This window comes from Hyperoodon ampullatus, assembly GCF_949752795.1.
Source record: "Hyperoodon ampullatus genome assembly, chromosome: 19".
NCBI lineage: Eukaryota > Metazoa > Chordata > Mammalia > Artiodactyla > Ziphiidae > Hyperoodon > Hyperoodon ampullatus.
Genome location: NC_136932.1, coordinates 51,747,968 through 51,773,530, shown reverse-complemented (window position 1 = coordinate 51,773,530; position 25,563 = coordinate 51,747,968). Strand labels below are relative to the sequence as shown.

At 40.5% G+C, this 25,563-nt stretch overlaps 1 protein-coding gene across 2 annotated transcripts in view; it reads right to left on the bottom strand.

Moving 5' to 3' along the window:
- ACACA (acetyl-CoA carboxylase alpha) overlaps positions 1 to 25,563 on the bottom strand; it is a gene marked incomplete at both ends in the record, with an annotated part of 208,309 nt that overhangs the window by 59,643 nt on the left and 123,103 nt on the right. For both annotated transcript variants that reach the window (XM_079726304.1, XM_079726305.1), the window contains 14 exons: positions 499 to 617; positions 2,529 to 2,618; positions 3,630 to 3,743; positions 5,024 to 5,137; positions 12,430 to 12,554; positions 17,359 to 17,447; positions 18,208 to 18,308; positions 18,854 to 19,042; positions 19,841 to 19,987; positions 20,340 to 20,474; positions 20,650 to 20,800; positions 22,357 to 22,502; positions 23,191 to 23,272; positions 25,049 to 25,152. In XM_079726304.1, coding sequence (XP_079582430.1) covers positions 499 to 617; positions 2,529 to 2,618; positions 3,630 to 3,743; positions 5,024 to 5,137; positions 12,430 to 12,554; positions 17,359 to 17,447; positions 18,208 to 18,308; positions 18,854 to 19,042; positions 19,841 to 19,987; positions 20,340 to 20,474; positions 20,650 to 20,800; positions 22,357 to 22,502; positions 23,191 to 23,272; positions 25,049 to 25,152 — 1,706 coding nt within the window. The remainder of the gene's footprint in view (positions 1 to 498; positions 618 to 2,528; positions 2,619 to 3,629; positions 3,744 to 5,023; positions 5,138 to 12,429; positions 12,555 to 17,358; positions 17,448 to 18,207; positions 18,309 to 18,853; positions 19,043 to 19,840; positions 19,988 to 20,339; positions 20,475 to 20,649; positions 20,801 to 22,356; positions 22,503 to 23,190; positions 23,273 to 25,048; positions 25,153 to 25,563) is intronic.

Here is a 25,563-nt window from a genome sequence, read left to right as displayed (position 1 = left end):
GTTAAGAATCCGCCCGCCAGTGCAGGGGACACAGGTTCAATCCCTAGTCCGGGAAGATCCCACATGCTGCAGAGCAACTAAGCCCGTGCGCCACAACTACTGAGCCTGTGTGCCACAACTACTGAAGCCCATGCACCTAGAGCCCATGCTCCAGAGCAAGAGAAGCCACTGCAATGAGAAGCCCGCACACCGCAACGAAGACCCAACACAGCCATAAATAAATAAATTTCTAAAAACAGAAAATGAATGGAGTAATCCTAAACTTCTCTTAATTAGACCATACTTTATCTCTCCAGATCAAAGATCAAAAAAATAAAAAAAGAAATGGATACCAAGAGGCTCTTCTTCTCATGGTTTAAACATGTTCATTTTCTGCTCTACATTTCTAGCTTAAAAAACCATACAGAATGGTCACACACATTACCCACCCCCACCCTCCCTTTAACTCTCCTGATAGAGCTCTGGTTGGCTCAGGTGCACACACCAGCTCAAACTCACCTGTTTGGATGAGATGTGGGCAGCATGAACTGGAATTCCACCACGCAGGTGTTGTCCTTAAGCTGGCGGTGTTGTACACTGTTAAGTTCATAGGCAATATAAGCCCTTCGAACATACACCTGGTTAAAAAGTAATCCTCAGTAAATACACTTCAAAAACAGAAACTAAGAGATGGTTAGCCCAGGAAAAAGACAGTCTTGAAAAGAGGTGTCTGATGCAGAAGAAGGTGGTCTGTGGTGACAAGTCCCAAAGCCCTGTACATACATACCTTGCTTTAATTAATAAAGCTGGAGTCTTAAAACTATACCCATGACTATAAATGGAAACAAAGCTAGCCTTCCTCTGCTGGACACCTCTAGGTGTGCTATAAACCCTTCACACTGACCTAAACTCGAGAGAAGGTTTGATCAGTTAGCACAAGAGTATACAGAACCATGACTATTAATTCATTACACATGATGATTTCAACAGAAAATAAAAGCAAACAGGGAGAGGGACGTCCCTGGTGGCGCAGTGGTTAAGAATCCGCCTGCCTATGCAGGACACATGGGTTCAAGCCCTGGTCCAGGAAGATCCCACATGCCGCAGAGCAACTAACCCGTGCGCCACAACTACTGAGCCTGCGCTCTAGAGCCCACGAGCCACAGCTACTGAAGCCTGTGCTCTGCAACAAGAGAAGCCACCACAATAAGAAGCCGGCGCACCACAGCGAAGAGTAGCCCCACTCAATGCCCGCACACAGCAACAAAGACCCAACACAGCCATAAATAAATTAATTAATTAATTAATTAAAAATAAAAGCAAACAGGGAGAAAAATGAGAGGTGCTGATTCTGGGCCACCTGAGGAGTGAAGATAGAAGACAGAAACAATTGAAGTACAGTCTAACTCTTTCACTATCTTGTATCTTTGTTTTGTTTTCCCACTGGCCCAAACTGATTTTACAGTGTTTATATCCCCCAAACCCTAGACAAAATCAGGAAGGCGTTAAGTTGACATACACTATCCCAAATACACTAACTTGACTCAAAGAAACAGCAACAGGCTACGTCTCAGGAAAACCCGTCAGTCCAACCTCATGTACTTCACAGCTAATTTGCCATGCACATAAAATGAGACACATCAGCATGTGAGGTACGTCAGGAGACTTTGCATTAAATGGCATAAAAGCACTGTAGAACACTTAGATATTTTCAAATTTTGATATTTACTGAGCAGCATACATTACAGTCTCCCCACAGAATACAAATAAAAAGTAACCCAAAAGAGCTCGCAAAGGACTGTAGTGGTATCATATCACATAAAATCATTGAAGACACTCCTTTTCCTCATCTTCAAAAAAAACATCTACTTCGCAACTTTACAGCAGTGTTTGGGGCCTGCAATTTTTGTGCCTAATGAGGTAGTGTACTGTAGTGGAAACAGAAAAGTCATGAGTCAGATTGACCTGGGTTCAAATGCAAACTCTTCCACTTACTATCCATGTGAATTTGGGCAAGTCACTTAACCTCTCAGAGGCTCACTTTCTTCTACTTTATGAAGTAATTATAGGATTAAATGAGAAAAATAAAGCACCTAAAACCCAGTTCATTAAATGTTATTACTTTCCTTCTCATGCCAAAATAGTTCATAAGAACTGCTTGACAATTCAGAATATAACTAAAATCCATTTTATTTGGCCCAAATCACAAAATGGTACTGTTCTGATCAGCCACATATTTTTTCACTTATTGTGTTAACAAGGAATCCTAATCATTATGAAATGGAAGAATTCAAATACCTGGTAAGTAGAATTGAAAAATGCTAGCAGCTATTTTCCTGTGAGTGGAGCCCAGAAACTGGTGATTAGTTGAGTTGACACACTTGAGTAAAAGCAAGACCATTTGTTTCAGAGGAAAAGAGGAAGGTTCTCTACTCTTGAGAACCAACGTTAAGGCCAAAGAAAAAGGACTGACAACAATAGCCAAATGGACAAAAGGAGTCAGCCAGAAACTGAGAAAAAGGTCATGTCACGTTACTATGAGAACCTACCTCCAGAGCTGCCATCCTCACGACCTGGTTGCTGTGATAGAAGAAGTTTGGTAGGACATCGAAAATCGATGTTTCGGACAAGATGAGTTTCTGGAAGGTACAAAGACAAGCTTAAACCATTACATCCATAAGAGAACAATTCCAATGGACAATATTTAGCATTTGAAGCATTTAGTGAAACTTAAGAATTTTGTCTATGAAGGTCACGTATGATCTTACCTTCTCTCTGCCTCAGCTTCCTCAGCTACAAAATGGGGAAAATAAGAATACCTATCCTCACAGGGCTGTTGAAGAGTTAATATACGTAAAATTCTTAGACTAATGCATTAACAGTGCCTTAATTATATGCTAATATAAGTGTTTATGGCTATTATTATCCTTTCTGACACATATCCGTACTTAACTTTTAATATATTGTCTCACTACTCCACTATGGTAAGCCATAGATTTTTGAACCCTCTATTTCAACTATGAACCAAATAAGCAAAAACATCCCTCCCCCCTCTTTAGTTTCCCCAGAACGAAATCTGATAGAAACCCTGAAGATTCCCTTGGCTAGGTATAATAATATTATCATTATTTCCAAGTAGAAAAATAGAAAGTCATTCCTGACAAAATGGTTTTGTTTTAAAAATAATAGTCAAGGTTCTTTGAATTAGCAGTAAAATTAGCCAATATTCTTTTATAAAATTGGCTCTGTATGCAGCTTAACAGTAAGCATTAAAATAAAATTAAATGATTATTTAAGTAGCTTTGCCTGTAGAAGACTAACTACCTATTTATACATCTGATTCAAATATCAGAAATCAACCAGTGCTACCACTTCATTCTGTCCTAGGATACCTTCTAGATAAAAGCACAAGAGGTGAAGACTTCATTAGGACACTTCTATCAAGGCAGGCCTATTCAATTTTTAAGCTAAGCCACAATTCTAACAGCATTTTATGCAGAAAAAACACATAAGTATAAATCATTTTAGAAATTCAAGGTATGAAACTTCACTACACAGAAAATCAAAATTGACTGACTGATTACTTAAACTATGCTTGGGAGTAAAGGGGACAAGAGTGCAGAGTGGCAGCAAAGGGCTATAATGTATACCTGCAGGTTCTCAATGCAAAACTGATGTCCGTACATGTCAATAGCTGATAGGAAGATAGACTCTACTTGGTTATGGCGAAGCTCATATGATGGCAAATGGGAGGCAATAAGAACCTAGAGTGAGAGCACAATAAGAGGCGTAAGTTCCTGAGGGAGTGATTATTCTAGGCTCCTATTAGGCAGCTCTGATACAAAAGCAATATATATAAATCTGTAAGTGCAGGCATCAAAGATAAAACAGAGACCACGTAAAACAACTTCTGGGTCCTGTAACGTAAAGCCAAGGCCGCCAAATACTGCATCTCAGCTGACTCTCACCACGATTTGCTTGTGAGCGATTTCCCGTGGGGGCAGAGGGAGGGGGAGGGAGAAGAAACAGCTTCAATCAAGTTCCATCAGTGCATGTGATTTACCACTGCAGAGCTGCTAGTCCTGGGGGCTGCATGACCAGCTGTGAATGGGGAGTCAGGTCTGGCAGGGAACAGCTGTGGGGAAGGTGGGTGTAGCAGAGCTAGCCTTTTGCAACTCTGAAGGCGAAAGACTAGGAAAAGCTGCTCCGACAACCCCAGGTACTCAGTCCCAAGGAGGAGGTGTCAGGATGTAACACCAATGCATGTGACGGGCAGAGAGAGTGAAAGCAGTGTCACAAACAAACAGGGACACGGTAGGACCTGAATAACCTCAGCAGGTCACTGAGAGGTTCAATAACTTGCAGTAATTCAGTGACATGGATACAATTGTAGAGAAAGCAGAAGGTCACTGAACAGCTTCAAATGCTGCTTCCTTGTCGATGCCCATGCGCTGGAACACAAAGGGAGTGCCAACTCCTGGCTTCCCCGCTGAAACCTTTTGGAATGGAAATGAAGACTACAGGGTGAAACTCGGCTGCTCTGGGGTTGTGCTGATTGCTAGCACCTAAGATTCATTTCGTTATCTTCTTGCTTTCCACACTTGATTTTTTCCTATACACTTAAAAGTTTTCACCTGCTTCTAAGCTCCCTTTGGAAAGTAAGAAATATTAAACCTATTGCTTTCCCTCAGTCTCCTTTCCTCCACGTGACCCTAGTTTACTAGGAAGGGTAGGGAATAATAACAGGATTTTATAATGGGGAGAGGGCTTCTATTTTTTTAATTAATTTTTATTGGAGTATAGTTGCTTTACAATGTTGTGTTAGCTTCTAGAGGGCTCCTGTTTTAAAGAAACTTAATGTTAATCTTTTCCTTTCTCTTTAAAAAACATATACCACGTGAGAATGTTTGTTCTGAGGGCAATGAGACATACATGGGAAATTGCATGACTTTTGGAAGGTGCTGGAGGAAGAGCTCATTGCATCTAGGACTGCCCAGTCTATGAAAACCATTCCTCCCTCCGGACAGCCAACACATGTCCTTACCTGGCGTGCTCGGAGCGCCACCTTAGCGTTGGTGGTCTTACTGAGTTGAGTTAGCTCCGTGAGGATATTCAGCAGCTCGTCAGTGAGAGTGGGGTCCCGGCCACACAACTGATCCTAATTGTTAATGTGACAAAGAACATACATATCCATGTTAAAAAGAACTGAGGTGGAGAGAACTTGGAAATGGGAAAAGGGAGTAAAAACAAAGTAAACAGCTAGATTACTCAGATGCAAATGTCCTGTTACCTTTATCCTAAACAGTGTGGTAAAGAGATCCCAGAGGGGTACTTCCCTGGCGATCCCAGAGGAAGCTGCTGCCAAGGAGAAGCCCAAACTCCTCAGCCATTCAGATTCTAAATTCCTAATGTATTTCTTTATAAATCAACACTAGACTTTAAACATGCAATAGCAATCATTAGAGACCATTAAAAGGGGTCGAGGGATTCTCGCTAAGAAATAACAAAGGATGTCTCAAAGTTTTAAGAGGTTTTAAATAATATAGGGACTAAAAGCTTTCCTGTTCCCTCTCCCACTTTTGGAAAGAAGGCAGAATAAGGCAAAAGGAAACACTCCTGGTGGTTTTCATTCCACAAACCAAATGTTCAGCATCCCAGGAGGGTGCAAAACAGAAACATAAGCACAAATTATTCATTTATAAACACATGCTAAATAAAAACACCATCTCATATTCTGACAAATCATTTATCCTCTTGCTGTACCAAGAATCATTCCATGACACCTAAACATGGTGAATCCTTAGATGGATTAGAGGGAAAAACCAAGCTCCTACTATACAATCCATGGTGTAATTCAGACTTGGGTCCTCTGTCTCCAAAAAATTAAAAAATTTTAAGAAAAAAAACTCATATTTTGGGAAAAATATTTCTTCTCCAGGGCAGTATCAGTTTATTCCCTAAATTCATCCATTATCCATGTAATTCTCATCTAAGCTGAAAAAAACTGCAGATGCACTTTTATAAATGTCCTTTTTGAAATTTACAGAGCTAGCTGTAATAGTAGTTCTTTTTTTTTTTTTTTTTTTTTTTTGCTGTACGCGGGCCTCTCACTGCCGTGGCCTCTCCCGTTGCAGAGCACAGGCTCCGGACACACAGGCTCCGCGGCCATGGCTCGCGGGCCCAGCCGCTCCGCGGCATGCGGGATCCTCCGGGATCGGGGCACGAACCCGTGTCCCCTGCCTCGGCAGGCGGACTCTCAACCACTGCGCCACCAGGGAAGCCCAGTAATAGTAGTTCTTAATACCACATCACATAGTTCCCTCGACTTGGAGTTTGAAATAACTGCCTTTATATTTTAGTGAATTTTTATTCTCCCCCACCCAACTATTGAATCGGACATGAAAGACAACCAGATCTCAAAAGGCTTCCTGTTGCTGCCTTTTAATCTTTCTCCTTCCTGGATTATCAGCTTTTTTCTTGAAGAATCTCCATCTCATCTTTAACCCTCCCCATCTCAGGGATACTCCGTACAGTCCTTTACCAGCACAGCACAAATAGAAGCGTGGGCCTTTTGGCTTTGGGGGCAAATATACATTTCCCCAAACGCTTTTTCTACAACCCCCTACCACCTTCCACATCACAGGGTAAACAGTTTTGGAGTACTCAACACTGGTATGCTGGAAAGACAGCTTCTCAAACATTTTAAAGCAGGAAATACTTTCTGGTTCCCCAATCCACAACCAGAGGTGTGCTCCAGAGTCGTAAACCACATGATGGTATTTACAGTTAAGGAAGTGCAAGTATTGTTTTCACCTGTTTAACGCAAGGGATTCACTCATCTGAGTGGAAGAAGAAAGTGATTATAAATCCAGGGCTCACCTGAGCACGTAGTCATAGACTGAAGGACCTATTCCTCCCATCCCGGGGAAAAAGCAAAGAGGAGGGAGAAAATGCAACCAAGTCTCATCTTTTATTGAGAACTTAAGAGCAAAACAGAATTTTAATAAAGTCACCAGCAGCGCACCACAACGAAGAGTAGCCCCTGCTCGCCACAACTAGAGAAGAGCCAGCGTGCAGCAACAAAGATCCAATGCAGCCAAAAATAAATATAGTTTAAAAAAAAGAAAAGAAATGGGATGATATATATATATATATAAAAAAATCAAATCAAATCACCAGCGACAAGGCCGTAACAAGACGGAAGGAAAGAATAGGTAGATAACAGTGGGTAGGGAAACCATGATAAGCTTTTCCTACCTAAATCCCTCTTTACCTAATGTTCCTAATAGAGAAAATATACTCTTTTCTGAGGTACTTACTTCAGTCATCAGAATGGACCCATTGAGAGGTTCAAAAACCTACGAGATGGCCTGGGTAATAGAACTCAGCTGTTCTGCAAATAGACTAAAGTCTCAACATTAACAGCAAAAGCCAACACAACAAAATAAGAACACTAGCCACCTACCCACCCTATATCAGATGTGATATGGACTGGTTTCCCTTGAAAGGAAACCCAGGTTTACCTTTTGAGATTAAATTAAGATAAATAAATAAATAAATAAATAAATTTTAAAAAATGGAGTTACCATCTTGTCTAACTACAGATCACATTCTAACTAAAACACACACACACAACTACTTTAAAAAAAAAAACTTTTTCATTTCATCTTTCCATTATGAGAGAGAGGGAGTGAGAAAGGCGGTAGAGAAGCTTCTTTTCTGTAAGAAAAGTGAACTATGAAGACTAGAAAAAATAATAGGGAAGTAATTATTCATTCACAATCACCAACTGATAATCCTCCTGGACTCCTTGTGATAAAGTACAGAAACCTGACCTTTTTGGCATGTGAAATATCAAACACAGTATGAATAAACCACTACTTCCATTAAATTATCCTGACTTGGAAATTTCCCATTCAAATATTATTTTCTCTGTTGTCATCATTAGTACTTCGGAAAAGATGTGCAACAGAAAACTGTGTGTAGTGTAACCTTCTCAACCCTCTCCTGTCTTTGACCTGAACACAGTGTTCAAGCTGTGAAAGAAACCACCAGGGATGGAAGACGATTCCATTCATCAGAACCACCCACCCTAAGATACAAGCATCCAAGAGGAAGTTTACAGCCCTCTGGCCTAGAGACAGATGTCCTTTGGGCAACTGGACAGCCCAACATCACCATCTAACTCTGGTGAACATTTTGTAACAGTAACATTAAATGGTGATGGTGTCAGCCTATGTTTCCTCAGTGTATAGAGGCAGGTTCATTTAATGAGTCTACCTCCTGATTTGGGGATTACCTGCATAAATCTGCAAGCCAAAGTGAAAATTATTCAATAATGGTTAAGATTGGTACCACACAGTTATTTCTTGTTTTCATTCTTAAACTAGATGGTGGTTAACCACAAGGAATAGTTCAGATTTGCAGAAATATAACAAGCATGCTTCAGTGTCAAAACCGTAGCCAAAGTTATGTAGCTGACTGCCAGGAGAGCCCAATATAGCCAACTTGATCTTAGCATCCTAAGATTTGAAGGCAATTCAAAATGAAAAGATGTGACGTAATGGGTAATATTCTCAAGACATTAACTACTGTTCAGCTGGATGAGGCACCAATCCCAATATCAAAAATGGACTGGAAGCTTCTTCCAGTCACAGCTAGAATTTCTGACCTTCCAAGGATGTTGTGGGACAGATTAAACAAGAAATGTTAATATAACCCTTATTCAGTAAACCTGGGTTTACTGGGACTTTTCTCCATTATTTACACGTTGAACGAAATTATTTGCAGTTATGTTGGGAGGAAAAAGGAAGGAGGCTGATAGGCATTTTATTTATTTATTTATTTTTGGCTGTGCTAGGTCTTCATTGCTGTGTGCGGGCTTTCTCTAGTTGCAGCGAGCGGGGCTACTCTTTGTTGCGGTGCGCCAGCTTCTCATTGCGGTGGCTTCTCTTGTTGCGGAGCATGGGCTCTAGGCACGCAGCCTTCAGTAGTTGTGGCACGCGAGCTCAGTAGTTGTGGCATATGGGCTTAGTTGCTCCACGGCATGTAGGATCTTCCCGGACCAGGGCTAGAACCCATGTCCCCTGCACTGGCAGGCGGATTCTTAACCACTGCACCACCAGGGAAGGCCCTGATAGGCATTTTAAATGCTCCCTATCTGAACCAAATCAGAGGCTCACAGGCATGGCATTACTCCTAAGGAAGCATGGATTATACTACATTCGTGTGGACCACACCAGAAATAAGACAGAAGTAGTGAGGGGAAGACCACTCAGAATCAAGGTGGCTATAGGATACATACTTTGCCATCTAGACAGCTGTGAGGATGTTGATACTTTTTATTGACACAAAATTGCTCAATTTGGTTAAAGAGTCCCTTAAATATCTCTTAAGTAAACTTAAACAATGTTCTAAGCTTTTTCCTATAAAATTAAGAAATAAGAAGAACTTTCAAAAAATAAACTTACTGGCTTTGTTTTCATTGTGGCAGAATGTTCCTCCAAATAGAGAAAACTTGACAGGACTTTAACATTTTACTTGATATTTTGCTCTCCAGATACAGCAAAAGATTAGAAGAAATTTGCTAGAGAGTCTATGAGGCAAGTTACCAGTAGGCAAGTTACGCTAACACCCAGAGGGGAGGAAGGCTTCCTCGGAGCAGCCCACATCCTGCAACACTGATTCACAGAAGCCTGATTTTCTTGATTCCCTCCCCCTAGGTTCCAAAGCCCCAGAAATCATCATCTAGTTCAGCAAAGCACACCATCAACAGTCCCACTTCTAGAAAGCAGAGATTGGAATGCTGGGCACATAACATTGATCAGGAAGCCAAGGTAAGCAAAGAAAGGGGAACCAGCAGAGAACACAGCTGGGGGAATCGAATGCTACCATATCCAGTTGTTATCCATAAAAGAGAGTAAGACCTACAGAAAGAGAAATCCAAACAACTAAAATGGCTTTTCCCAGTTACCACCATTAATGCAGATGTGGGGTGGAGGGCCTGACCGCTGCCAAAGAAGGCAGATCAGAACGGAGCGCTTTTCCAGCCTTCGCTCCTGCTCCCTAAGTCCCTGCTAGCTGGCCCTCAGCTCAAGCAGAGCAGTTAACTTCTTGATTTCCAAATCTCTGAGATGAGGGCAAAATAACTGATATTTCAAATGCAATTTAAGAATATAAAAGCCTAGAGATGTTTACGAAGTTTCCCTTTGTTTTTTTAAAGATAAATGTGAAATGCCAAAATAAAGAAAAGGACAAATCCATCTTTCTGGTTCACATCTTCAACCTTCCTCCTCCTCCTCCTCCTCCTCTCTCTACGCCCCCTCGTCCCTCCCCTTCCCCTCCCTCCTCCCTCCTTCCCTCTCTCCCTATCCCTCCCCGTCCTATTCATCTAAACCCAAACATTAATAAACAGCTCTTTTCTCCAAAGAGCTCAGCCTGTTGGAAAGAAAGTTTGGCTACTATCCATGCAGGTAAGAAGTAATCGGGATGACAAGGTGGGGAAAAATAAGAACAGCAGCAAGTCAGAGTCCCATTGGCGTACGCCTGTCCTGACTGGCAAAAGCAGAAAGCAAAGCCTCAAACCAGTTCTCTGACAGGGCCCAACGCCCCTGCAGCACCCCCGTGTAATTACACACTTGAGTGACTGGACTCTGAAGAAAATTGAAGGCCTGAGCTCCGAACAGCTGCCATTTTCTCTCTCCATCACACCAGCGTGATTACTTGAGAAATGAACAGCCCCAGCTCAAAGCTACTCCAGAATTCTCAGAGGAAATATGGCTCCGTGTTCCAATAATGAGATTCTTAAGGCAAGCGTTACTTACAATCACTCCGCAAAAGGAGCGAGCCGGGCCCCTATATCTTACAAATTAGAATTTAAGAAACCCAGCGACAGTCTTGGACGATCATTACTCTTCTGCAGCTCCAAGGATTCTGGACTTTGGTCTATTTTTAGTGCATAAAAACCGTTAAGTCCTTAAAAAGGTAATCATAATAAAATGAAAACTCACCATAACTAGCTTCCTAAAAAGGCAAATTTTACTCCATTTTAGGTCCAAACTGACAAATTCTTCCACACCCTCATCATTACCTTTCTCTGCCAGAAAGTCTTGGTTTTATCCAAATGAGAATTAGCAATCCTTTTATTAAAATTTAAGGAAAAAAATCTAATTAGTCAGAGATTTCTTCCCTTTTCTGATTGAGAAAAAGAAAATCAGCAGGTTGCCAGAGATAATATCACTTCTTTGCCGAAACCTATCACTTGGAGAAGTTGAAATATTACATTGCGCTGTTATTGTTTTTTCCTTTCAAATGCATTTTCTGGTTTCCCCACCATCTAGCCATTCTAGGGTAGCAAAGGCAATGAACTCTCCCTGTGATTACGTATTTTTTTAAGTGGCTATTCTAAAAAATGTTATATCCTCGAGAGTTAGCCAGCTAGGCAGATAACTGAGTGAGTGGCACTGTTGTTAACCAGAGATGTGAGGTAGATAGTTTCCCTTCATTCCGAACCATGAAATAAAAAATAGCAGTGAAGATTTATAGTCTTTTTTTCCTCCAAGAAGAAATGAGGGAATTAAGGTACCAAGAATGCCAATTCCACAAAGGGACAAGGAAGAAAAGCACAGGAGCAAAAAGGTACTATAGTCTCCAAAAAACACAAACATGCAGCAGCAAGGCAATTAATTGCTCATGGGGTAGAGGGGCTCTAAGAATAGTCCTATTGTTCTCTGATTCCTAGAATTAACTCAACCAGAAAAACCGAGCAGTAGAGAACTTACAAATCATCTTTAAAAATCCTTAAGTCCACAAAAATTCTACCCACTGGTCACATGTACATCAGTCCTATTCACATTTACTAGTCTCACCTCTCCTTCCCTCTTTCTACTAATTCTCATATTACTAGGTTATAGGGACAAAAGCTACTACCAATACAATAATCCGAGCTTAGATGTCCATGTAAATAAAACAGAAAGGGACCACAGAAGATGAGGAATACATTTAAATTTCTTTGGTGGGGGAGGAACAGTACTACATTTCTAACAGTTGCTTTTTTGTTATTCAGTTTTGGATGTGAGAGCATTCATGGAACAAACAAGCGTTATAACAGAAAAGTATACACTGGCTAGATAAGACTAAATTTTAAAGCTACTGTCACTAGTGACAAGAGGAATAAGGAAGCATGGGGCATCTCTAAGCAGAGCGAAGAGATTTGAGTTCCCATGTAAGATTATATGCACAATTGGCAGAACAGTCCTTTTCTGACTGGAGCAGGTTCCTTAAGGTCAAGGACAAAGACAGATAGGAGAAATTGTTAATCTACAACCCAAGCCCCACTCATCCCACAATCACAAAAGGCAGGAGCTTCTCCTCTGACCACAGCTGTCACAAGGAGAAATGCTTTTTTCATATCATCAACCATCTTTACAGGTTCTGAAAAATGGTACTCACAATAAGCATTGTGACCAGAAGATTCTTCTTGGTGACTTGAGCGTGAGAGAAGATGTAGTTCAGTACAGTGTTCATGTCACTCTTGTTCTCCTCCCGAAGGGCGAACACGCATTTGTCATAGTGACCTGCAAGCAGCAAAAAGAAGTGATCCTCACCCACGTATGAATGTTCACGTTTACATGCTATTTGTTTGTTTTCTAATGTCTCTACTTAGAAAACTGGTAAGAAGTGAGAAGAAATACCATAAGAATTTTCTTAGATGGATATGTATAGAATTCGCAGTGTTGTTTAGTAAAAGCAACCCGAGGCTAGGAGTCAGGCAATCCGGTATAAGACCTGGGCTCAAAGCCTAGCTCTGTTACCAATTTACTGTATGCTCCTGGGCAAGCCACTTTACCTCTCTAAGGTTTATTTTCATTAAAAAAATTTTTGACAGATTGGGGAAGGGTGCATCTTACTGAGGAGTTGGGGATAACCCCAACCCCCTACTCTGACTCTAAACTCTCTTATTTAGCTTCCTGGAATGATTTCCTTACAAGAGAGGGTTCGGCTGCTTAAAAACAAACGTCAATACCATTAAACCCCAGCTAGAGATTCTGGCTCCATGTCTGACTTACTGAAAATGTTTCACCCTAACTAGGAGGAACAGTTTTAGCTCAAAAATAAAACACCAAACTTAGCAATGTCCACAAGAAGGATGGCTGCTACCTCTGGAACCAACATTTTCCCCCAGAAGTCCATAAAGCAGCTAAGCAATGCCTAGGAATTCCAAATCCAAACTAAGGCATACATCAGGGAGAACCTTGCATGAAGTCAAAAGGTCTGTAGGGAGAGTACAGTTGTGTATATTTTCATTGGCCTTTCACAAGGCCACCAGGGGCAGGTTAGTTCTGCCTAGCAGAGCTATGTTTTGCAACAGAAGCGTAAGCTTCAGGTATACTGTAGTGATATCTACCATGGGATACAAGTAATATTCAGTTCTTTAAAAACAGCTTACCTCAGAATTAAATTTCCAAGCAAAGGAGAATTAATGTTTGAATAGTCTCAAGGGTCAGAATTCTATGAAAATAGTAAAGGATTATCACCTTACTTCAGCCTGCAGGTTAGGTTACAAACCAAAACAGTGGCATTCAAACTGCATTACCATGGATTCCTCAGATACTGAATACAATCAACCAGGGCAACTCTGCTTTTATCTATTTTAAATATTAGAGATTGACATAAGATTTCTTTTCAAAATAAAACTAAATATATTTGAAAAACAGTGGGCTACAATATTTAGAGAGCTGCTAATGTCATAAAAGACCCATTTAGAACAAAATGGAAGCTGTTTAAAAATTGGTTGTCCTATATAAATTCATATTTCTCCTGACCAAAACTTAGCTTTGAAGTGACAACAGAAATATATCTTGGTAACAGAAATTACTAGAACTGGAGGAAATAAAAAGAATATTTACCCAAGGAGAGGCAGTGGAGACACTAAGCAGAAAGAAAGCAATGATACCAAGTGCCTCTTTCTAAAAACTTTTTATTGTGAAGTATACATACCAAAGAATAAATAAACACCCAAGTAATTACCATCTATCTTAACAGAACATTTTTAGTATCTTTGAAGGATCCAATGTGCTCCTCCTCAAAATCAACCACTAAGCTGAATTTTATGTTAACCATTCTTTTGCTCCTCTTTACATTTATCACAAATGTATACATAGTTTCATTTTTCCTGTTTTCAACTTGATAACAATGGAATCATTGTGTATGGATCATTCTGTAACTTGTTTCTTTCCCTCACCATTATGTTTTTGAGATTCATCTTCTGTTCATGTGTGTACCTTGGTTCAACTGTTTTCACTGCTGCAGAGTAATCCATTGCAGGAATATACTAAAATTCAATTATCTATTCTACTTGTGTATATTTGGGTTGTTTCCAGTCTTTTTTGCTATTCATGAATAACACTGCCACAAACAGTACTGTATATGTGTCCTTAATAAACATGTGTAAAAGTTTCTCTAGAGTATATCATCTAAAAGTGAAATTGCTAGGTTGAAAAGTATAAATAAGTTGAACTCCATTAGGTACTGACAAACTGTTTTTCCAAAGTGGTTGTACCAATTTGCATTTCTGCTTACAGAAGTGGTGGAAGATGATGTGAAATTCAAATTTTTGCCAATCTTACTGTGGTTTTGGTTCACATTTCTCTAATTAGTAATAAGACTGAACATCTTTTCATGAGTTTGTGGATTATTTATGCTTCCTCTTTGGTGAATTATCTTTTTATATCTTTTGCCCATTTTTCTATTAGGTTGTCTTTTACTTATTGATTCAAAGCAGTGCTCTATAGATTACAGATACTAATCCTTTCTTAATTGTCATGATTTGTAAATATTTTCTTCCACATTGTGGCTTGTAGTTTCAGTCTTTTTATGGTATCTTTTCACTAACAAAAGTTCTTACGTGACGTCAAATTACGTATCCTTTTCCTTTATAGTCTGTACTTGTTGGTTTTTTTTTTTTAAACTTACCAGTAATTTAAAAAATATATTTATTTATTTATTCGGCTGCACCTGGTCTTAGTTGCGGTACGTGGGATCTTCATTACCAGCATGCAGGATCTTGGTTGCAGCATTCGGGATCTAGTTCCCTGACCAGGGATGGAACCCGGGCCCCCTGCATTGGGAGTGTGGAGTCTTAGCCACTGGACCACCAGGGAAATCCCTGTACTTACTGGTCTCATATAACAAAATCTTCTCTGCCCTGAGGTCATAGGATATTCTCCTAAAAATTTAGTAGCTTTGCCTCTTTAGTATATGTTTAAGTTTTCAATTCATCTGGAATTGATTTTTGTGTGTATCGTCTAGGTTAGGGATCATTTTTTTTTGGCAAATGAATAATCCTTTGTCCCAGCATCATTTATTGAAAAGTCTATCCTTTCCTCATGATTTACAATACCTGCTCTGCTGTAAAGTAAGTTTTCACATATGCTTGCACCTGCTTCTGGGTTAACAGAACCAGTGTTCCATTGTTCTATTAATCTGCCCCTACACCAATATCACAATCTCTTCATCAATAGGGCTTTATATTAAAATTTGATATTTAACTGGACAAATACCTCCACAGTGTATTTCTTTAGAAGAATCTTGGTTACCTTTCCTTTCATGTAAATTATAGAATTAGCTTGACAAATGCCACAAAAATACACTAGTCAGATTTTTATCGGAATGTCAATGAATCTACAGATGAATTCAGGGAGAATCAACACTTTGAAAATATATATTCCAACCTAAGGCCATGATATTTATTTAGATCTTCTTTATTATTTTTACTGATTATAATTTTCTCCAAAAGAGGCTGCACACTTTTTGTTAGACTTATTCCTTAGAATTTCATATTTTGTGTTGCTATTTTATTTTTTTTTTTATTTATTTTTTTTTTTTTGCATTACGTGGGCTTCTCACTGCTGTGGCCTCTCCCGTTGCGGAGCACAGGCTCTGGACGCGCAGGCCCAGCAGCCATGGCTCACGGGCCTAGCCGCTCCGCGGCATGTGGGATCTTCCCAGACCGGGGCACGAACCCGTGTCCCCTGCATCGGCAGGCGGACTCTCAACCACTGCGCCACCAGGGAAGCCCTGTGTTGCTATTTTAAATGGAATATTTTTCCAAACTGCTCTTCTAAATGACTGTTCCACTATAAAATTTGAATTTTGTAAATTGACTTTTGTATCCAGCAACTTTGTTAGATTTTAAATAATTCTAATAATAAATATGTGGATTTTTTGAGGCTTTCTAGGTAGACCTCATATCATATCTAATAGTGGCTGATTTACTTCCTTACTCCTTTCTAATCCTCATACCTTTTCTTTCTTTTTCTTGTCTTACTGCACTGGCTGGGATATCCAGTATGATGCTGAATAGCAGTAATGATAGTATGTGTCGTTGTCTTATTCCTAATCTTAAAGAGAATGCTTTCAGCATCTTACCACTATGTATGATGCATCCTATGGATTTTTTTGTAGGCGAACTTTACATGATAAAAAGTTCCATTTCATTTTTAGTTGGCTAAGAATTTATCATGAATGCATATTAAATTTTGTCAGATACTTTTATCATCCATATCTTAAGATGATGGCCATGTTTTTTCCTGTTTTAGTCTATTACATGATAAATGACATTAATCGGTTTTTCAAACATGAATCAAGCTTGCACCAGTGGGATAAAGCCAACTTCGCTGTGATCTATTATTTCACACATTGCTGCATTTAGTTTGCAATATTTACTTGAGTATTTCTCCTTGTCATGAGTGGGAGAGTCATCCTTTAAGGACTGGAAAAGGGAGCAAGACCGATAAAAGAAAATATTAGGTAATCTTTCAAATTCTGTGGTGTTTCACTGCCATCTTGTGGCAGAAAGCAGTATCAGCAGTATGTAGCTTTAAAATCAGCCAGGGCGTTTTAGTCAGAGACTTTGTACATCATTTAGTAAAGCTCTACAGAGAAAGCCAGGGATAAATTCCACCTAACTGATACACTGAAAAGCACTGGAAAATCTGAGCCTTTTTCAGAGGCCTGTGGTTCAATCCATGGATTAGCTGCTGAGAGCCAAGCTCTCTGGATAGGGTTTCTCAATTTCAGCCTGGTCGTGACTCAACCAGCTCTCACTGTACAAGGTCAAGAAGATGCCAATCTTCTGCTAGAAAAATTTTCTCAGCCCTCTCCCAGAAGCACACTGGATTCACAATCTCATCAAGCTGTGTTTTGTTGTTGTTCTTTCTTTGGTGCTAGTGAGATATAGAGGTTTAATTTTTAAGGGACTGGTGAAAGGAGGAAGAGTTTGTTAATGTCAAGTGTTAGTGACAGGATGGACTGGCTCAGCTGTTGCTCAGTCCTCGAGGGGATTGTTCCCAGATACAGAGTCCTCAGGTAGGAACTTACCGTTCTGGAATTGCGTCTCTACTCGCAGGTACTGCCGCAGCAGGTCCATCACCACAGCCTTCATGTGGCCTCGGATACCACTGCGGTACCTGGGCAAACAGAAAAAGGTCCCCACTGAAAATCCTGACAGGCTAACACTGTTAAATAACAGACTATTACATAATAAACCCAGAGCCCAGATTTACTAGACTTTCTACTAAACTGCTTTCCTTCTAATATAGGACAGGACAGGAGACAGCCTAGAATCAACTAACCAGATCAATTTAAATTCAAGTCTAAAAGAAATATGGCTACAGACAAGATTTCTTTTTTTCTTATAAAGGAATCAAGAAAAAAAAGAGTGCAAAACAAAACCAAAAAACACTTGATAGCCCTACCTACCAACACCCTGGTTCAGTCCCCATTGCTAAATTGAAACGATCACCACACCCTTGAAGTGGTTAAGGGGTGTCTGAAAAGTTTATGAATATCTTAAAGTTGAAAATGTCCTGTGAAGGTTCCTTTAATCCAACAGTTGAGTCCATAAGCTAAGGAGAATAAATGTCAAATGGGGCCCTATGCCAGAAGAAAAATTAGGAGTTTCATGGAAATTGCAAGGAAAAAGAAAACGATGAGATTGCTGTGCCTTAATAACTGACAGAAAGATGCAGAATAAAGTCATCAGAAACACTGAGTATGGGAGCTAGCTCACGATTCTAAGATATTTAGTAGATATAACATATTTTCTAAGATAGAGGTGCTTTTTAATTTCTCTAAGTCAAACCTGAAGTAAACCTCTTTGTGACTACTTAGAAGAAGGGAAGGTATGGGGATGCGCAGGTCTGGGAATCTGGAGTTCCATGTAACTACCTCTGCACCAGCTGGACAATGCTCTGAGTGTTCATGAAGAAGACTTCCCGTTCAGATTTCCGGTTCAATGTAGCTGCGTGGCTATCTAGGATGTTGGCAATCTAAAGTATAACAAAGGGAAAAAAAATGAAGCCCAGCCCAGTAAAGGGACCCAAATCATTAGCCTGCATAGCATCAACACTAGGAATCTTCTTAATTGTAACATGACAGTTTCTATCTTTCACATGTTGAGAGTAGCTGCAAGTTACCTGGTATAGTTTAGGGGCTCATTCATCATAAATAAGAAAGCAAAGGGTAATAAGTATGCTGCTGAGATAGTAAGGAAGTCTCTGATGATAGAACTACAAATATCTGCCTATTTTAAATTCACAAAAATACTTCTAATTAAGGCACAGCCCCAAGAACAAAACTCTATGGGATACATGGCCAATATGCTTTCCTCTTAACCACAGATACTTTACATTTCACACACAGTACTTACCTTATTGGGCTTGTATCATGAAGCAGTTTTGTAATGGGCACAATGCTTAAAACTTCAAAAGCACAACACCCAGACAGTAAGGAGGATCCAAACAGGAAGGAATCCTACAACATGAACTCTAGCATGGGCAGCCAGTAGAAAATGACAGTGTTACCCTATAAATACCTGCTGGCTGGGAAACTGACAGAGGACTGATGTGATGTTGCTAGCATACTGAGCCATTTCCTTCTTGATAGACTTCTCCACATTGGGGGGGATACGACCAGAGACACTGGTCATGATATCCTGCAGTTCTAGGAGAGGCAAGGAGGGATCTCTGAGGGTCTTCATCAACCGTTCAACCCAGTCTTTTACCTGAGAAGAAGGAAATAATAAAATAGGAACCAGACAAAATTAACACAATCCCCCAAATAAAACAATATATCTGAATCACTACCATATAGTACAGGCGTACTGTGCTTTACTGTGCGTTGCTTTATTGCACTTCGCAGATATTGCATTTTTTACAAATTTCAATTTGTAAAACCCTGTGTTGAGCACCATTTTTCCAACAGCATTTGCTCACTTCATGTCTCTGTGTCACATTTTAGTAATTCTTGCACTGCTTCAAACCCTCCACCAGCAAAAAGATTACAATTCAATGAAGGCTCAGATGATGGTTAGCATTTATTAGCAACAGAGCAGTTTTAAATTTAGGCATGTACATTTTTTTAGACATAATGCTATTGCACACTTAATAGACTACAGTATAGTGTAAACATAACTTTTCTATGCACTGGGAAGCCAAAAATTTCATGTGACTTGCTTTCTTGTAATACATGCTTTATTGCGGTGGTCTGGAACCAAACCCACAATATCTCCGAGGTCTGCCTGTACTTACTTTGAAATTGCAATATAAGCACCTAACATGGTCTTTATTCTCTGGTTTAAATTCCAATTAAATGCGAAGTCAATAACAGCGATAAGAAGCAAGGATTTAAAGACTTCAAATTCCACAGCTAATGGTGGGAGAGTTTCGGATCAAACAGCTTTCTTTTTCTCCCTCTTAAAAAAAAAAATCCTTACGTGACTTTTAAACTATCTTAGAGAACAGGTACCCTATTATGTACACGCCTTCCCCCGCACCACCTCCCCAAGAAAAGTGATTCATACCCTGCTGCTAAAGAAAGGATCTGGAAGGCAGTATCCATTCATCACGTTGACCAAATTATCCAGGACATAGTGGAATACTCGATGGAGCTTCTCGCCTCTGAGTGCTGTGCTCTGGATCCGTGGCAGACTGCCTGTGTGAAGCTCAGCCTGTCAATCCCAATGAGAGATCAAGTCATCCACTACCTTCTATTCAGGGTACAAACACACCACTGCAACTTAGATCCATCATACAAAATCAAGACTCCTCTTCACCATACCCAGCTACAAAGAGAGAAGTCAACGGAGGAAGCATCATAAGATCACGGAATCTTAGTATCATAATAACTCTTACAAATTCTAGTTCCATAATACCAAAGGCACACATACAAGCCATAAGATCGGGCTAAAAAGCTTAAGGAAAAACTGGAAAACCAAGGACTGAAATCACTTGCCTTTCCAAACTACTGTTACCGTGTAATCAGCTCTTGGAGAGCAATATTAAAAGTATCTTCCTACTCACCTGCTGGACCTTGCTGGGGTTGTCCAGCTGCATTTTGGCTATTACACAGCCCGGGTCAAGAGCTGCTCCAGGCCGCTTGACATAATGGATACAGCCAGACTCTGCAGCTGTTAAGGTCATTACCATCTTCATGACCTACAGTGAAAAATAAAATCTCTTAGGACCTAGCTTTAGGGATTAATGACAGCCACTGACACTTCCCCTTTCTATTTTCTATTTCCTTTCTGTTACTCTTGAGGCCTAGTCAATCCCAGCCAACTCTTGTCCCACCTTCCCTCCCATGGCCCGGAAGCCCAATCACCACCCTGACCTCGATCTCAGCATAGCACTGGCCAGCGAACACATGGCCTCCATCCTCCACAATGTACTGGATTAACTTCCCAGCAGAAGGTGAGCGCATCACTGAAGGGTCATTTTCCTTCTCAAACACACAGGTTTTGTTGCCAATCGTGATGCGATACCTAGGAGATAAGTGGGAGTATGTAAGTCAATAAAGCACCTCAAATTGTAAAAGATAATGGTAGGATAATGTCAATCTTAAAAAAAAAACCTGGGGCTTCTCTGGTGGCGCAGTGGTTGAGAGTCCACCTGCTGATGCAGAGGACACGGGTTCGTGCCCCGGTCCGAGAAGATCCCACATGCCGCAGAGCGGCTAGGCCCGTGAGCCATGGCCGCTGAGCCTGCGCGTCCGGAGCCTGTGCTCCGCAACGGGAGAGGACACAACAGTGAGAGACCCACATACCTACCGCAAAAAAACAAAACAAAACAAAAAAACCTTAAAACATTCTACACACACACACACACACAGCATTTATTGGATCCTTTTTTTAAAAATTTATTTATTTATTTATTTGGTTGCACTGGGTCTTAGTTGCGGCTCGCTGGCTCCTTAGTTGTGGCAGGTGGGCTCCTCAGTTGCGGCATGCATGTGGGATCTAGTTCCCTGACCAGGGATCCAACCAGGGCCCCCTGCATTGGGAGCGCAGAGTCTTAACCACTGCGCCACCAGGGAAGTCCCTTGCATCTTTGTTTACAATGCCAAATAACCCAAATTTCCTTCAATAAGGGTCAGATTAAATAAATTATGATACATCCATATAATGGAATAATATACAACCATTAAAAAGAATAGGTACCTCCATCAAGGAAAAAAAACAATGAAGGTGATGCTGATGTAATAGCTACCATTTTTTGAACTCTTACTATATCACAGACAATGTTCTACAACCTTTCCATGTGTTAATTCAGTTAATTACCACAGCCACACTGCATGATTGGTGTTGAACAGTATAAAAAATGTTAAAGGAAAAAATAAGGTAGAGAACTAAATGTTATTTTTATTTGTGAATATATTTAAAAGAAAAACAGTATGTACATATATGTAACTTGTATATACATACAAAATTACCGCAAAAACATATGAGACTGTTCACAGTGGTAGCATATAAAAAAGGGAATTTATTTTTCATGGTCTGCCCACACAGGAGTGGCGGAGAGACAATTTTTTAAAATTCATTCATTCGTTCATTTATTTATTTATTTATTTATGGCTGCGTTGGGTCTTCGTTGCTGAGCGCGGGTTTCCTCTAGTTGCGGCGAGTGGGAGCTGCTCTTCGTGTGGTGCGTGGTCTTCTCATTGCCGGGGCTTCAGTAGTTGTGGCATGCGGGCTTTGGTAGTTGTGGCTCGCAGGCTCTAGAACGCAGGCTTAGTAGTTGTGGCACACGGGCTTAGTTGCTCCGCAGCATGTGTGATCTTCCAGATCCAGAGCTCGAACCTGTGTCCCCTGCATTGGCAGGCGGATTCTTAACCACTGCGCCACCAGGGAAGCCCAGAGACAATGTTTTTAATTATAAATACTTCTTAATACTCTTGAAATTTTTGTTAAGTGCATGTACTATTTTTTTTTTAATTAGAATAGAATCCACAAAAAGACCTTGAAAAATCCCAAGAGTTAGTGACTACTGAGAGAAAAGATTGATACAATGACCAGCAAATGGACCTTAAACAGCCACTCACCTATCCACCTCCTCCTTCATGTACGTGGTATAACTGCTGCCATCATAGGACAAGAGCAGTCCTCCATCACTCAGCCGATGCACATCTACTTCCACACACGAGCCATTCATGATCACCACGTAGGAGTTCGGGGACTGTCGAGTCACCTGTAGGAAATGAAAACCCGAAGAGACAAGTCAGTGTGTTCCTTCCAGGGGGAGTCCCAGACAAAATTTCGGTATCTCAGAGATCTAGGTAAGAAAGCTCTGCCAGAGAGGAAGGAAATTCATGGCACTGGTGCTCTGAACACTAGTGTCTGTGGGCATGGCTCAGCCTTGCTGCAAGCAAAGAGGGGGGACCTTAGATGCATCTCCCTGCTCTGGTTGCTCTCTGTCTCCTTTATCTCTTGGCTGCATATGTGAAATTAAGCAACAGCTAAAACATTTTCAGAGAATCATAAAATACTGCTTTGACACAAGGCTACTGACACTAATGATGACTATAATTTCACTAACACCCAGCCCTGCAGTAAACCAAACTTTCACCCCATCTCTTTTTTTTTTTTTTTTTTTTTTGTGTGTGGTACGCGGGCCTCACTGTTGTGGCCTCTCCCGTTGCGGAGCACAGGCTCCGGACGTGCAGGCTCAGTGGCCATGGCTCAGGGGCCTAGCTGCTCCGCGGCATGTGGGATCTTCCCAGACCGGGGCACGAACCCGTGTCCCCTGCATCGGCAGGCGGACCCTCAACCACTGTGCCACCAGGGAAGCCCTCACCCCATCTCTTGACATAAAGGAAGCAAGTTGACAAAGAGAGAGGCAAAAAGTACAACGTTGGCTTCAGTGGGGTTCAGCATACCTTCAGTACATACTTGACACCCTCATAGATAAGTTCAACATCTACTGTATTCAGAAGTGTATGAGCAGAAAGGACTTGACCCCTGTAAGAACAACAATGTGAGAGACACTTCCAGAAAGTTCTAAAAGTTTACAAGGGAATCTCAAAGGTTATCAGTTATAGCATTTCCTGGAATATTAAGACTGAAAACAACCTAAAGGACCATCATCAGTAAGGGACTGATATATAAATTACCAAAAAGCCATATAATGGAATGTTATGCAGCCATTAAAAAAGAAAGATGAAGCCCTTTATGCACTAACATGAAATACTCTCTAAAATACACTGTTAAATGAAAAAAGCAAGTGAAATTGTGTAGGATAGCTTCAGAGTATGCTACCACTTGTGTTTAAAAAAAAATAGGTGGTAGGAAGAAACAAATATTACATATATATGCTTATATAACTTACCATATGTCTGAAAGATTACAGACAAAAACTGGTAACGTGGTTTGACTACAGGGAAGGAAACTGGGTGGCCAGGGAACAGAGGTAAGAAGGAGGCCTTTCACTACATACCTTTTTGTGCCTTTTGAATTTTAAACCATGTGAATATATTACCTGTTCTTAAAAAAAAATAAAATTAAAACTTAAAAGAAGAGAAAAGCTCCAGTGCAATCAACCCTCATCTACCCCTATCAACTGAATTTTATTTGGGGTCTTAAAAAAAAAAAGCAGTAGGCCATGGCTGGGTGTAGGGGAAAGGGAAGGACATTGCCAAGGAAGGAAAGAAACGCTATCAAGAAAGACTTTGATGATAATTAAAGGAGGGAGTAAAAATGCAAGTGAGGCAAGTTGTTAACAATGGGTGAATCTGGACAAAGAATACATAGAAATTGTTTGTATTATTCACGCAATTCTTTTATAAGTCTGAAGTTATTTCAAAACACAGGTTTTAAAAATAAATTTAAAGTAACGTTAAAAAGGTAAGGGGAGCTCGTAGAGGAGAGATTACGTGTGACATATCTGTACACCAGTAGGGAAACCATTTAACTAGGTTAGAGATTGCATGTTGAAGAATAGAAATGAGTATGGCTCGAGTGGTAAAAAGCCTCCATAGTATATAGGGAGTTGGAAGTCACTCTGAGGGATTTAGATCTGATACAGAAGGGAAATGTGAGCTGATGAAGGTTTTAGTGCATAAGTATAACATAGTGAAAGATTTTCATGGTAAGACTTGAACAACTGAAATCTCAGTTCAATTTTTAAAATTTTGTTTCTTTTCTTCCTTTCAGACACCTCAAAATGGAGCTGATGTAAGTCTAACAACACAGAAAGAATTAAAGTGCCTGTGATTAAAGTGCTATAAAATGATTAGCCTTGTGGACAATTCCTCCAGGGACTCAAAGGCAGAGCTCAGTCTTTAGAACCAGTGTTGGAAATGAGTTTAGCCCCACACATACTTGAAAGACTCATGAGGTCATCTTGAATATCAGCCTCAATTATTAATTCCTGAAATTTTACAGGTCATATATGAAATATTCAGGGTTCCTTGCTAGAGTAAAACACCAGATTTTCATCACCAGGGCTTAGAGAAATGTGATGCTTGTACAGAACAGAACGTTTACTTCAGCTGGACTCCAGTTTTTAAAAAGCAACCTATTCTAACTGTGGTATAAACCAATTTCTAGAATCTGCCCTTAGAACCCCAAAATCATTTGTCAGAAACTCCTACATCCCTTCTCTCCCCTGCCTCCATGGTCAGTGAATAACAAGTAGCACTCACAAGCTGCCAGAAACAGAGAGAAGAATAAATGGGCCTCAGTCCTGCACTCAGGACCACTAGTTAGCTTGCACAGACTATGAGAAGCAAAGCCTACCTCTCTAAGGAGTGAAGGAAGTTGGAGATGCTATTCCGCAGGCTCACATCTGCCACATGGAGAGCCCCACACACAACTCCCAACATGGTGTCAGGTCGCTCTGCCTGAAAAGAAGGAAAAGAGGGCAGATCAAAAACAGGGTCACTTGGCACCATGGCCCCTCAATTTAAATCAGGCTCAATTGTGCTGTGAAGAATTGGCTACCATTGAGAGTCTCCATCCTTATTGTCCAACTGATTTTTTTTTAACATTTACCCTTTTTTTAAAAGTATTTTTTAAATTTTTATTTATTTTATTTATTGATTTTTGGCTGCATTGGGTCTTCGTTGTTGCACGTGGGCTTTCTCTAGTTGAGGTGAGCAGGGGCTACTCTTCATTGTGGTGCGCGGGCTTCTCATTGTGGTGGCTTCTCTTGTTTCAGAGCACGGGCTCTAGGTGTGCAGGCTTCAGTAGTTGCAGTACGTGGGCTCAGTAGTTGTGGTACGTGGGCTCAGTACTTGTGGCTCGCGGGCCCT